The sequence below is a fragment of the Dama dama genome, chromosome 18 (genome assembly GCF_033118175.1).
Source record: "Dama dama isolate Ldn47 chromosome 18, ASM3311817v1, whole genome shotgun sequence".
Taxonomy (NCBI): domain Eukaryota; kingdom Metazoa; phylum Chordata; class Mammalia; order Artiodactyla; family Cervidae; genus Dama; species Dama dama.
In genome coordinates, this window is record NC_083698.1 from 36,585,497 (window position 1) to 36,600,954 (window position 15,458).

A 15,458-nucleotide genomic window follows, 5' to 3' on the forward strand; every position below is an offset into this window, starting at 1 on the left:
TTTAATTATATGCTGATACTACTTTCCTGAATACAGTGATGAACCCACAGGGCAGAATGCAATCTATTTAGAAAGAATTACTTATCATTTGGTTCTTGTAAAATAAACATATACAGGAAGTTTAGGAGAAAAACAGAGACTATTAGCAGCAGCCTTGCACGCTAAGAACGATAAAATGAAGCTTGCTTACCTCAAGCCCTTGCTAAAATTACCATCCAGTGTTCCTTCTTGACATCACATATTTATTTAAGGTCACATGGTCATCTGAAGCTGTGGTCAAAATGTTTCACGCATTCAAATCCATCACAGGACAGAGTATGATAGGAGGAGTCAATAATTATTCCCTCTTGTATTTCCTATGACCAGAAGTTCATTAACCAGCATGTCTGCATTGTTGGTAAGGTTCTTGCAGATAGCATAAATGACTTTAGGAAGCGATTTTGGTTCTGAATCTGCTGTTCTGCTAGCTGAGACTAAATGTTAAAAAAAAAAAAAAAGAACAAAAAGAGACATTAATTGACTGGTCAGTGGATACATAGTGCATTCTTTCTTCTAACTTAAGACTCAAACATGACCCATCTTTTATTTCCAATTACTTGTGTATAGTCTCTGCACATAGCACATTCAAAAAATAATCTGGTCAGATTCACAGTTATTTTTTTAAAAAAAAGATAAAAACATTGCAAGACAAAATATAATAAACATAATGGGAAAAATGAAAAAAACTCTAAAATAATCAGAAGAAAGAGGCCACATATTTGGTGATAGAATAAGGTTAAAAATATGGTGTTATTTTAGCTAAATATATGAGTCTAGGTAAGGTTTCTACAATTGGTAATGTGTAGTGAAATTACAGAAAGGAGTAGCAGTATGAAAATTGGACAAGTGCTATGTATATTGAAAGGATGATACTTTGGTCACTTTTGCAGATAATGGAAGATAAGACTAGAATCAAGACTGGGACAGTATTGTGGAGGGTTCATTTTATTTGGGAGATAAAGTAAGATTCTTTATGTTAGATGAAAAGAATTACACTCTGGAAACTAAAAACTAAATATCAAATAAATTCCAAGAGAGCTGATATCTTGCTTTATTTCTCTTCTTAGTTCTCTAGAAACTTGCACAGTGCCTTGGAATTGAGTGCAGTTTATGTTTGTCTAATATGTTAGAAGCCTTGTATCTCATTTGGGCGCACATATTACCATACTTAGAAAAAATTTATGGTATTCTGTGTAAATGTGAAAGTGATGCAAAGAAAAAGATTGCTTCTATTTATGCCATGCTACCATTCCTAAAACCGTGCATATACTCAATATATACACAGTTGGTCCTCCATATCTGTGTCTTGTGTCTATAGGTACAACCATTGCAGATTGAAAATACTTAGGAAAAAATTCAGAAAGTTCTACAAAGCAAAACTTGATTTCGCCAGGCACTGGCATAATGTTTACATTGTATTTACAACTGTTAAATGGCATTCGCACTGTAAGGGGCTTTCCTGATGTCTCAGATGGTGAAGAATTTGCCTGCAATACAGGAGACCCAGTTTGATCCCTGGGTCAGGAAAATGCCCTGGAGAAGGAAATGGCAGCCCACTCCAATATTCTTGCCTGGAGAATTTCATGGACTGAGAAGCCTAGTAGGCTACAGTCCATAGGGTTGTAACGAATCAGACATGACCAAGTGACTTCCACTTTACTTTACTTTACCTTTTTGCATTGTAAATGCTATTATAAGTTATATAGAGATGATCTGAAGTCTGGAAGGATGAGCATGAGTTATATGTAAATAATATCCAGTTTATATAAGGCACTTGAACATCCATGGATTTTGGTGTCTTTTGGATACCAGGTTTATAAATTATCTATAATCTGACACTATTTGAGGTGGAAAGTTTTCGTTGCAGATATTAATTTGCATATTCAAATAGGATGTTTTCATGGTCAAATTTTCTTCCTTAATACTAAATACAAAGCCAACATGCCTATCATGCAGCCAACTATGTGTCGTCATTTCCTTAATTTTCTTGGTCCCAAATAATTTGTTATCTTGTTCTGCTGAAAGTGTATGATTGTCCTTTCCCACTAATTCAGTTTCTACTGTTTTTGAGCTTCCCATGTGTATAATTAATAATAAACCATAGCCTAAACCATTTTCTTTATAAGACTGTGCTGTTTCTAGAATTAGAACAGGAGTCAATAGATTTGGATTTGGGGTCATTATTCACAAAAAGATTACTAATAATTTCTCAGTAAATTCAGAATTTTCAACAATAACTTTAAAATTATTTTAAAGAGTAATTTTGTTAAAAATGTAGTTCTGACATGAAATATTTGTAACAGGAATATTATTGTTGCAGATGACAATCATAAAATGCAACCTCTGACCCGAAAATCAGTTTTTTCCAGCTAATTTCTGTGTATTCATGTAACATATGAAATTATCTACATGCTGATTAAATCTGTGTGATTATTTTTGTTCTACTAAACTGCTTCATGACTGGACTTTCATATTTAATTATTGCAGCTGTCTGCATCATTTCACTTTGTCAAAATGTTCATTTTGGAGAGCATATAGAAGCAGTGTTGCTTCTTTTAACATCATAATGCTTACCTAGAATATCCTAGAAATGTATTATCAGTACCATGTTTTTTCTGTTTATAATATTACTCTGCTACACATCTGTGACTTAGCCTGAAGCCTTTGGCTTAGGGCATGAAAAAATTTAAGAATGGAGCTTAGAAAAAAGAAAAGTTAAATCATTTGAAACAATATTTTAATATCACTCTGTTCATAGTGGCCTCTGATAATTAGGTGAACTCACTATGAAAAAAAGAGAGTGGATGGACAGGGTTACTATAAGTTTTAGTGTAATTTGACTTTTAAAGTTATTACAGTGCTCTCTTAAGAGTATTATTTTAGATGTTGCATGCTTAAAGAACTGACTAATAGATCCTACTAATTTCTAAGACATTTATTTCATTGACTTTTAAATAAGCTTTCAAAATCAATTTCTAATTTTTATGGCTTTATGGTTTATAAAGCAACTAAAATACAGTGTCAGATATTCAAAAACTAATGCATAATGACAAAGCTTAAATTGTTATTTGAATTTGACTTTTTTCTGTGAATCTATTTTTAGGAACTGGGACTTGTCATTACTGGAACTCTTCCGGTCTTCAACATAACCGGCCAAAATGAAAATAAGACAAACTTAAAGGTTAAAAGTTAATTGATAAAATTAATAATAATAAATGATAAACTATGACGTTGAAGCTCAGTGTGGATAAGATATTTCTATAAGGAAATACATACAACGTAACTGTCTCGTGAGGCTGAAAGTAAAAGTCAGCAGCTGTCTATGTGATAACCACCTGGGAAAAAGGAAATGCAGGACAAGTTCTCAGTTCCCCCAGAGACAAGATTCAACTTAACTCTATTTAACTGACAAGAACACAAGTTCAGGATCTGGGAGTAATTATTGCTTGGACCAGAAAGTTCATTTGGGTTTCCCGTAAGAATTTACGGAATACATGATAAATAGGCAGTACTACTGTGTGCACATTTGTAAATGCATCTAAGATACCCCATGGAGTTCAAAACAAACAAAAAAAAATCCAAAGGGAAAAAAATAACATGGTAATGTCTGTATCAGATATATATAGGTACCTTTTTAGGATCTCTCATCCTCCAAGTCCCATTCAAGAAATTTTTTTTTTTTTTTAATTATCATGTAACTTAAGGATATGATTTAAAAGAATAGTTCTCTTTATGCTTTTCTCTTTTTTAAGATTGAGGAAAAATGCTTAATGAGTCTCATAAAAGTAATTATTTCTATAGCACTGACATTGTCAATGCTACCAACCTAAAGTTCTATTTTGAAAAATACATATCTTGTACTTGTTAAATTATCTCATTTTAAAAAATACTTTTGATTTAAAGTAGGTTTGCATTCCTATGTCTTAGCTTGCATTAGAAGGTTTTTAAAAATCTAGAATTAAGATTTTTTAAATACTAAATACTGATTTTATATTTTGACTGACACTCCTGATTTGAGGGAAATTTACTTCTAGTTTATAATATAATGAATGTTGCACTTAAGCATTATTTGTTCACTTATTATAAATTTCAGTTGAACTCCTTATTTTAATAATGTTGCCATAGAAAAAATTGGTTATTCCTCTTTGGGGGCCCATTATCATTCTTAAATATCTCCTTGTTCTAATTATTGTAACTCATGAAGGGAGTAATTCTCTAACTCCTCATATAGACTGTGTAAGGGATTGCTTAAATTTGGGGAACATGCTCTGAGTGGGCTCTGGGTTGGTTCATGGGAAAACAGCAGGTTGTTGACCTAACTTTCTCATTCTGTGTGTACCTACACAGGATTTACAATGTGCTTATAATAACTATTGACTGGATTTAATGACTTTCTGTGTAACATTTTGATTATTTTATAATTTATGTAATTATATTTAAAACAGATTCCTGATTCCAAATTTTAACACCATTTCCATCCTTGTGTCCCATAGAAGACTATGATAACAATTTGCCACATGGATTCTTTTATTTGCAACTAAAACTATGATGCCCATTGTTTGGTATTTAGAAGTTAACAGCAACCAGAAATAGTATTGTGAGAATTTCCATTTTATTACACATAAGATAACATACTGTTCACATATACACTACTATTGGCAGCAAAAATACATGGTTATTTATTTGGTATTGTCTAACTTTTTTTTTTTTTGGTATTGTCTAACTTTAAGAAGTGATTTCTGAATTGTATTATAGCACAAAGTCAGTTTGTACTCACAAATACACATACAACCCCCACTTACAGCTGTTGACTGTACAGTATCAATTAAACTATAGGGGTAATTAGTACAAAAACAAATTGAAAATTTCATATATTTTTTGTATTTTAGCTGTAATAATCAAGATTTCACTTTTAACCTAATAACAATACAGTTGAGGGAAAAGAAAAATCACAGCTGAGAATCACTGCAAACTGATAGCTTAAGCGTCTCACCCTTATACATATATATGTATATTTAACCTAATGTGAAATACAAGCATTGTCGAGCAAAAGGATGAATGTATAATTTTGTATAGAAATGTGTAAATTTTGGTATAAAATACACTGCCTTGTTGCTGTCTTCTTATAGAATCAGCTGATTCTTGGTGTGATGGGAGTTGATGTGTCTTTGGAAGATATTAAAAGACTAACACCACGTTTTACAGTAAGATGCAATTTTCTCTTTTGATATCTTTTTTATTTTAAAACTGTACTAATTTAGCTTGTCTTTAAAGCACTTAAGAGATTCTCAAAAATTGTGCATTTATCTTAGCAAAGCTACTAAATATTTAAAAGAATTCTTAAAAGAATGTTATAATATCATGTTACCTTTCTTTATGCTTTAAAATATGTATTTAAGAGTTTATTATTATTATTTTTCAGTTGTGCCCCAACGGCTATTATTTTGCAATTGATCCTAATGGTTATGTTTTATTACATCCAAATCTTCAGCCAAAGGTATGTCTATAATTTGTTTACAGTGATAGTGTTCTGTAAAATTAATGATTAATGTTCTTATTAGGTTCATCATTTTTAAATTCACTATATAGCACTACGTACAAAAAAGCATTTTATGTGTAATGTTAATCCGACAAGGCCACAGTTTGTGCGAAGATGTGAAAGCAGTGTTCATTTTCGCTTACCAGCTTAGCTCTGCAATATCCCTATCCAGCATCCAGCTAACCAGTAGTCCTGTCTCAGAGGCAGTCATTATCACCTCCTGGCCTGAGCCTCGCACATCCTCCTTGGTGTTTTAATTAGGCGGAAGGTAGCAAAGGTGGTTGCCTGGATAGTGTAAACCTGACGGCGTTCTTCATGTTCCTCTCTGCGTAGGCCATCTCTCTCTCTCTCTCTCTGGTAATTCTCTCTCCTTTCCATCTCCCAGGCTTATAAAGATATGTATGAAATGCAGTAAGTAAAACTCAGTGAGATGGACTTCATAACTGGGAAGGGTTTATTAATCAGTGAGTTCTAGGAAAGTTATAAAATTCCATACATTAAAGATTTTATCATAATCTTTATTTCTATTTTCCCAGGATATAAAATACTTTCCTAAATATCTCATCCAATTCATTTCACTTTTCATTAATGCTTCATGGGTAAAACACTTATGTATCTATTAGTAAAGCTAGCAAAACCTTATTTATTTTTAATTTATAAGCAGCTTCAAGTTATTATTTAACTTTGAAGATAATATTAAGGATACTTTAAGCCACGCTTCAGGGAAATCTATGTAGACTTAAGCATACGATTTCCTTCTCCCCAGGCATAGATATTTAATGTTAGAGATATTTTAGGATATCAAGTAGGGTCATTAAAAATTATTCAAAAAAGTAATAATTAAGAACCATTGATATTGAATATTAAAACATATTGAATTGTTATAACTAATGTCTGCATTTTATTTCTCACTCTGGAAATTATTTATGTACAAAATCCATTATTATCTAAATATTTACTGATTATTTGTACCTGCTGATCACCCTGAATTATCTTTAAAGTTGTTACTTTAATGTAAATATGAGATAAGCATTTCTCATGCTATCATTAGTATGTCACAGCTGTTTAAAAACATGTCAAGTGTCTTGTAATAGAGTTGTTTATGATTGGCTGACATTATGATTTTTTTATAATTGAGCATTTTTCTTTCAGAATCTTAAGATTTGTAAAAACTATATAGTATTATTTTGTATTATGTTGTATAGCGAATATATTTAAATTATATTCCCATAAGTAACATGATTTAAATATGATAATAACATAATGTGCTGAAGGGTGTGATGGACCCCTACTTTTATGTAGCTGGACATTTTATGATTGTGAGTCTAAACTCCTTCCCCAAAAGGAACTAAAATATATCATAGACAAAATAATAAAGAATAATAATGAGAATAATGAATATATGTAAATATATGAATCCATCATTTAGAGGTAATTATTTGAAAAGTTTTTCCCCTTTTCTACATTCTTATACTAATAACCAGTATTTATGTGGAAAATATTTTATTACTATGAATGCTTTAAACATGTTTCTGGCTCATACTTGGAATAATCAATTTACTAAAATTTTGAAAGCTACAAACAAAATATAAATTATTTATAAATTCATATTAAAGCCCAAGTGCTTAATTTTTCTTCAGGATTATGTTATTTTTCATATTTTTATATAGGAAATTATTAAAAGAATAGTTTTAGAGAACCATTTAAAATGTTTGAACTATCAGTGTATTTTATCTGAAGTTCATGCTTTTGAATTAAATATGCTTATTCTCATTATTAACAGGTTAGATATTATAATTCTTTTTGTGGATGATGGTACCAGTTAGACAGATGGATACAAGAACCTGATAAAGGATAATAGAGCATAATACAGTTGTTTAGAAATTGATAAATACAGAGTACCAATATGGTTAGAGTAGCATGCTAGCAAAATCAATCTTAATTTTTTTCATTCAAAATTCACCAGTGAAAATATAGAACAATAATGCCATGTTCCATAGTACCCATTATTATTTAGCAAGATCAGCATTTTATCTTACGCGGGCATTCTTTGCTGAATGCCTTGTGTTTTCCTCCTGAAACTGTAATCTTAATTCGACTTACTCGAATACAATTCTGAAATTTTTAGAAGGCAGAAAAAGTACCCTAAAGCCAAGAATAATAGAAAATAAAATATCTGTGAATCTTTTGCATATCTAATTTTCTAAGGAATCATTACTTATCTTCTCAAAGTGACTCTTCAAAGTCTCTACCATGACCAAATTTTGACAAGTGCTGAATTATGTATCCTCCTTTATTCCAAAATAGAGTTTAGAATTCCTCCATTTTGTTTCATTGACATAACCAGATTAGGTATGCTTACTAGATATCTCATTTTTTATCAGTCTTAAGAAATATTTATTGTATAGGAAATTGTGAATAATTTACATTTTAGAAGTCAGTATTTAAAATAAACCTACATTGTTATGATTGAATTCACCATTTGTTCCATAGATACAATATTTGTTGTCACTAACAAAGGCCCAGATTTGGTGGGTTTTGTTTGTTTTTGGCATTCCATGCAGCATGCAGGACCTTAGTTCCCCGACTAAGGGGAACTTATATTGCCTCTGCAAGTAGAAGCATGGAGTCTTAACCACAGAACCACCAGGAATGTCCCACAAGGCCACAAAGTTTAAGCATTTAAAACTTTTCAATATCCTATAATATTTATATTTTAACATATATGAATCATATACATGCTAAAATATTCCTCTTTTGTGCTTTTGTTTGTTTGTTTTGTTTTTAAAACAGTATAGAGAATTCCCTAGCCATCCAGTAGTTAGGACTTGATGTTTTCACTGCCGTAGGCTTGGATTCAATCCCTGGTCAGGGAACTAAGATCCTGCAAGCCATGCAGCATGTGAAAATAAAATAAATGAGCATAAAAATTGTCTGAGAGAAAGCATCTTTCTCCTTTCCTACTTTATTACTTTTTTTTTTAGGAATAAAAGGAAAATACTAGTAATTTTGCTTTAAACAATGTTAAGTAATTTTACTAGCTTTACATATTTTTTCACTAAAAATATTTTTGAGCTTTTGTTTATTAACTCATCATGACCTTGATGATACCTATTTCTGATTGAGGAAATATCTGACCAAAATTGATGATAAGGTAGAACCTTTACCCAGGTTGATACATACTTGATGAATTACCATCTTTCTGTTGCTTCAGCCTATTGGCCTAGGTATACCAACAATTAATTTAAGAAAAAGGAGACCCAATATTCAGGTAACTGAAGTTAGCAGTGCCTTCAAATTTGCTAAATCAGAGTTGCGATCAAGCTTCTTTTCCTAAAAGCATATTATTAATGCCGCCTTTCTTGATAGCAAGCTTCCAGAGCATGAGATGGAGATGAGCATCATTTCTCAATAAATTGGAGCAAAAATGTTATTAATGATGGCAGAGGGTATGCATTTGCTGACTAAAGGCTGCTGCAAATTATGTAACAATGATAATAATCAGAGTAATCACAAAATTTAAATTAGGTTTGTTATTAAATATTATTGTGAAATCAGTGTCAAATCCATGTAATCCTAACAATTAGTTGTAAAATTAACTTCTAAGTGGAAATAAAAATACAATTCTGATGTCTAATTTCTATGAATCACACAATTTAAGCAAAAATTTGGAGGGATTTCTAAAAGTATATTTTCAGGTTAGCAGTTAGAGAAAGTTCATGTCACCTAATTAAAAATGTCCAAAATCGCAAATTAATATTGTCTGGAAAACTCATTTGCAAAATCTTTCCTCTGGTGGGAAAATAAACATTAACACTAAAAATAATCATCATGAAAGGATTCTTCCTATATTTCGTAAAGTTTAGTAAGAGCATTTCAAAATTTTGAAGAAAGTTCAGTATGATTTTGGGTTTTATATGTAAGCCTATTTATTTTTTAAAAAATGGTGATATTGTAATAGAGAGGTAGTGTGATATTAATGGATATTACGCTAAGAATTTGTAGAACTGAACTCCAGTTTGTTCTACTTATAACCATTACTGTCTCCTTGAGTAGTTCACTAAACGCCATGGTACTTCAGTTTCTTCATCTGAAAAGTAGGAAGATTAAATTATTAATTATTTCCTATCCTACACAGGATAGTCTGAGGAAGTTAAATATAGATATAGATCCCCAGCTCCATCTCCTGAAAATTCTGACTTAACTTGGCCAGGAATGGGCCCTAGGCTCTTGAATAGTTTTAAAGATTCCCAGGGAATTCTAAAGAACAGAGCCTTTGGATTAATAAACACTTCAGTTCCCTTCTAGCTCTAAAATTCTGTGACAGTCTGAATTTCATGTTATTGTGTCAATCTTCGTATCTTTTATGGTTCCTCTACAGTTAAAATTTGTCTTTTCTTGATTTATTAAATTGTTTTATGTTACTCCTCTTGCATGTTTCTTTTTGTGTATTACCTTAAAATTATACTCATTGCAGTCATGTGCATTTTAGTGAATTTTTAGTTTTGCAATACTTTCAAATACTGCATGTAAATATTGTGATATAATTAAAAAAAAAGAAAACAACCTGAAAAATGGTTTGTTTTATTTTTGTTTTAAGGAATCTTCAAATGGCAAACTAGCAACCACACAAGACTTCTAAATTTAGAAAATATTTTTTGAACTATGTAGTATTTTTAATAATGCTGTTATTTCAATTTAAAATATTTAACAACATTACATTTTGCCTTTTACTTTATTTCCACAAATAGTATTAATCATTATATTAGTTGATATTTAAATTTTTCAAGTGAGGATTGTTGGATATTTAAAACATACTTAAAAATATTTAAAAAATGAAAGTATTGGGAACGCAGGGACTGGATTCAGTTCCCATGCTTCTCTTGGTACTTTTCAATATGAGTCTGCTTTTGAATTTTTCTGTCACTTTACCTGTGATGAGTCTTTTAAAAAATGGTCAGCCAGATTGCCATATACAAATTACAAGTGATGCATTGACATTTTTCTTTTATGATTTCCTTTTCCTCTCTGTGTCTTTATATGTTGGATTGGGACATGATCTTCATATTGCCAATTCTTCCTGATAATGCCTCCTCCATGCATGCTGTTTGGGTCTGGTCATGCTATGCATTATCCATTGCATGTAAGATGATATTCTTATTTATGTTTATATTTTATCATTTTATTTTGACTTTGTTTTGCAGTGAGTTAAAATTGTCATATGCTGATAGGGTGTTTGTGTAAAGATAATTTATTTCATATGACTCTAAGTAAGAAATTTAGAATAACATTGTCAACTTTAGAGTCTCCTTTTGATGGAAATGTGCTCAATTTCATATTTTAAGCAAAGGACTAGAATTATTTTCAATGCTGATTTTTATTTTCTTCTTCTGAAACATGTTACTTTTCAAAAGAGTATTTACTTCTGAACCAGTAAAATGCTGCCAAACAAAAATCAGTATTTTAACCTGTTGAACAATCCAATACTTATTTTCAATATTCTAGAACCTTCTGAATTTAGATATCAATTCCATAAGCAGTGAATTTTTTTTGTTTGTTTTTGTTTTTTTGAATTTTTTTTTAATAGAAGTGCCAGGCATAGTTTTTTTTTTCTTTAAGAATTCCCATTCATCAAAACCTATGGGAGTTATATATTTTTCATTATTTAAATGGAATTACTCCTTAAAGGCATTTCTGTCATTATTATAAAATGAATACATGCTATGTATATTGTGTCAGCATTTGATATAAATATTTAATACATTTCATTTTTGGCATTGTCTTTGGTAGCCAGCAGTCGTAAAACAGTGTTTAAAATAATGATGATTCAAATGTATTTTGGAAGAGCCTGTAAGGCTGTAATTTTTTAAATTCCAGTGACCTTGCACTAATATGGCATAATTTGTGTTTATTACTTCTATCTAATTAGTTATAATATATTGATGTTATCTAACTTAGTAAACATTAAAATCCAGTTTCTAAATTTTTAAAGTTGCAAAATTATAGACATGTATTATGATTTTATGTTCTAGTGAACTTTAAAATTCTACTATGACGTTGCATTACTCGTGTTACAAGAGAATAGTATATATTTGTTTATCAAATATTTTGATGTCCTTACTTTATGATTAAGAAAATTTTTAAATGTCACGTGAGGTCAATTTACCAGGTTAACACTTTTGTTTGATATATGTGTATAAATAAATAATCTGCCTGTTTCATAGTGAATTGATTTCTTACTACACACTAGCAAGAAGTAGCAATAGGACATGTTAAGCAGGAAAACATTATTAGTGAACCTACTGTTTATGTTTCGAGTTAGACTTCCATAACCGATCTTTATTAGAACCCTTATGACTTGATCATAAATTTTATCTTCAAAATTGATAAATAATTATTTATAATGTTAATAATTACATTATTAAAATGTAAAATTTCTGGGATTTAAATACATGAATCAACTTCCATCTTTGCTTTATGCATTTTAAGATGGAAGAATAAATTTAGAAGTGTCTGTTTGTTAAGTAAATTCAAACATTTAAAAAATATTTTCCCTCGTGTAATTTCTTATTTTTTATAGAATACAAATAATGTATATTACTTACATGTTGCCTTTGTTTTATTGCCAAATATATTATCCAAATGGCTATATTTTGCTCCTTTCACATCCTGATTAAAGAAAAAAAAGCTGTAAGTGGATCTTCAGAAGTCATATTCCCACAGGATTTGTGATTATAAATGTCCCATCTAACACAGGACTCAAAATATAAGTATCTTCAGTTGGTGATTAATCAGAATTTGCCACAATTAAGGCTCAAATTCCTAGCCTACTTATTATTACTTTAAAATATATATGAAAGAATCTGCATTTATACAATTATTTAGTCAGCTTTTTCATAAACCTTAGGTAAGTAATTTTTATGGAATTAATTCTATATTTAAATATCCCTTGAATTATTCTCTATACAGCATTTTACAATGTCATATATGCTTAATTGTTCTCTGTGTAGAACCCCAAATCTCAGGAGCCAGTAACTTTGGATTTCCTTGATGCAGAATTAGAGAACGATATTAAAGTGGAGGTAAGTGCAGTTGGCCTGAGCAACACCCTCCCATCAGATGCTGGGATTCTTCCAGTCTACAGGATTTGTTTAGCAGTTTCATTGTTGGTTCTCTCTTTGGACTCTATGCACAAAGATGACTGTTTTTTGTCTTTAAAAATTTCCAGATCCTAGGCTCTCTCATCCGAAAGATCATATGAAAAGGAATAAATATTTAACATTGAGTGTGACCTTATTGTTTTCTTTCTTTCTCCTTCCACAGGTTAGGTTGTGTATTTCAATACAAATATAACTTGTAAATTTCAATTAAAAAACATAGGGAGTTACATGTATTCCCCATCATGTAAATCCATGGCTGATTCATGTCAATGTATGACAAAAACCACTACAATATTGTAAAGTAATTAGCCTCCAACTAATAAAAATAAATGGAAAAAAAAAAAAAAAACATAGGGAGGAGATGTTGCCATAGAATTGAAAGAAAATTTTCAGAGAATTTAACCACTCAATAAGCAACATGAGGAAAGAAGCTGCCATGTTTTTCTTAGTACTCTATTGTCAGAAAATTTCTATTTTATATCAAAACCAACATTGCATGCCACTTCCTCTGAGGGGACCTTCCATAATAAGAAAGTGAAAAGTGAAAATGTTAGTCGCTCAGTTGTGTCCAACTCTTTGCAACCCTATGGACTATAGCCCACCAGGCTGCTCTGTCCATGGGATTCTCCAGGCAGAATACTGGAGTGGGTTGCCATTTCCTTCTCCAGTGCATCTTCCCAACCCAAGGATTGGACCCAGGTCTCCTGCATTGCAGGCAGCTTCTTTACCATCTGAGCTACCAGGGAAGCCCTCCATAATAATAAAGATAATTAGTAATAATAACACTCATTGAGTATGTGATATGTGTCAGTCATGGCTTTTCAAGAGCTTCTGAAATAGGTACATTGTTTTTGTTGTTATTGCTACTATTATATCTGTTGTACTGATCATCTGTTTGAGGTACAAGAGGTTACATAACTTATCTCCAGTTACTCAGCTATTACTAGTAGCAGAACCAGAATTTGAACCTGGTTCTCATACTCCAGAGCAGAGATATCTAAGATTCTTTCAAGTTGATTAACTCTGTCTCTTATCTATTCAAAGACTCTTGTATTTCTTTTACAGTTTGTCACACATTTGTAGTTGCTTTCCACATTTTAACACATTTACTCCCTCGGTGTAGAAAAATAAAATCTATGTATTATAATTACCTTAGACTGCGGCATAGTACTGGGATATTTTAGGTAAACAGTGAATATCTGTTGTAAAGTGTTCTGTCAGGAGAACCTAAAATAACAATAATGCAGTAACTTTTAAAAGAATATTTCCACACTTGGTTGGTCTATTGAGTGTCTGCATAAAGTAACTGTTTCAATTTCCCTTAGATTCGAAATAAAATGATAGATGGAGAAAGTGGAGAAAAAACATTCAGGACTCTGGTTAAATCTCAAGATGAGGTAAGAATTAAGCCAGATTTATTCTTAAATAAAATGTATATATTAATAATAACACTTGACATTAGTGGTCAGTCTGATCTAGTAAAGCAATATTTATTTATCAAACAGATGTTTCTAGGAAACAGATTTATTTAAAGCACTCTTTGCTGGAGGGATAATTTCAGTAAGATTTTTAAATCTGAAACTTTTATAAAATAATGTTGCTATAGGTTTCTTAATATATTATTTCTTACATCGCAATAATATATTCTTGAAAATTACATTTTTTAAAATTTTATTAATGTCTAGTTGATTTACAATATCATGTTTCAAGTATATAGCATAGTGTTTCAGCTATACATACATATACATACACATATATTCTTTTTAGGTACTTTTCCTTTATAGGTTATTACATAATATTGAATATAGTTCCCTGCACTCTACAGTAGGTCCTTGTTGGTTTTCAAAAATTGTATTTTATGTCTCCATTTTTTCTATCACAATAAGAAATAGAACACACAGTATAATGTTCTGCCATGTTCTTTTAGGCCATTTCAGTCATACAATTTGAAGTTAGTACTTAACAGCTGTATGTTTTCTATGGCTTGTGCATGCAGATGTTTTAATTGTTGAGTTCCATTTATTAATTTTTTTTGTTTCTCGTTTACTTGTTTCCGGCTTGATTTCTGTTACTATTTCTGCATGATTGCCCTGCATTTAAATCTGAAATTAAATTGAGAAAACATAGCTACCACCATAAAATCACTGGTACAACTATGTAATGCTTGTATTGTTTTATAATAACATTGGAAAATTCCTTGTGAATTGAAAGTGTGTCTATCCATTATCAGTCACATGGGGATATGTGTTTATATATTTGAGTATTTGAAAAATACATAGAACTCACAAGCTTTTGAGCCTAGAAATTTAATTTAAGCTTTTATGTATAATTTATGTCTTTTCCTCATAATCTCATCCATTTTAAGTGTAACAATGCTCCTGAGTTTGTTAAATCCATTTTAAGTGTAACAAATCTCCTGAATCTGAATCAGCAGAATTTTTTCCCTAAGATGAAGCCAGGATCCAAACGTACTTCATTAGCACCTGCCCTTTCTCACTTTAATCAGGAGTCCCAATTGCCAGAACACAAGGGGGTATACATCAGTGTCAGTCTTGAAATTTGAAATGTTTTGTTGAAATGTCAGCTCCATTTACTTAGACTTTAGCCATGCTGTTTATACCCTCACTTTTCTGAGAAAAGAGGTAAATCATTCAGCAATCCTGCCAACTTCTCTCTGTTGATCTGCCAAAAAGAACTCTTTGACCTGTACCTTCTGTTTT

At 30.9% G+C, this 15,458-nt stretch overlaps 1 protein-coding gene across 5 annotated transcripts in view; it reads left to right on the top strand.

Annotated features, from left to right (window-relative positions):
* The window catches only part of CACNA2D1 (calcium voltage-gated channel auxiliary subunit alpha2delta 1), a 513,972-nt gene that overhangs the window by 445,304 nt on the left and 53,210 nt on the right, over positions 1-15,458 (top strand). For 3 of the 5 annotated variants that reach the window (XM_061165139.1, XM_061165136.1, XM_061165138.1), the window contains exons 16-20: positions 3,143-3,220; positions 5,169-5,243; positions 5,462-5,536; positions 12,589-12,660; positions 14,064-14,135. In XM_061165139.1, coding sequence (XP_061021122.1) covers positions 3,143-3,220; positions 5,169-5,243; positions 5,462-5,536; positions 12,589-12,660; positions 14,064-14,135 — 372 coding nt within the window. The remainder of the gene's footprint in view (positions 1-3,142; positions 3,221-5,168; positions 5,244-5,461; positions 5,537-12,588; positions 12,661-14,063; positions 14,136-15,458) is intronic. The other 2 variants (XM_061165137.1, XM_061165140.1) reach the window with 1 other exon arrangement.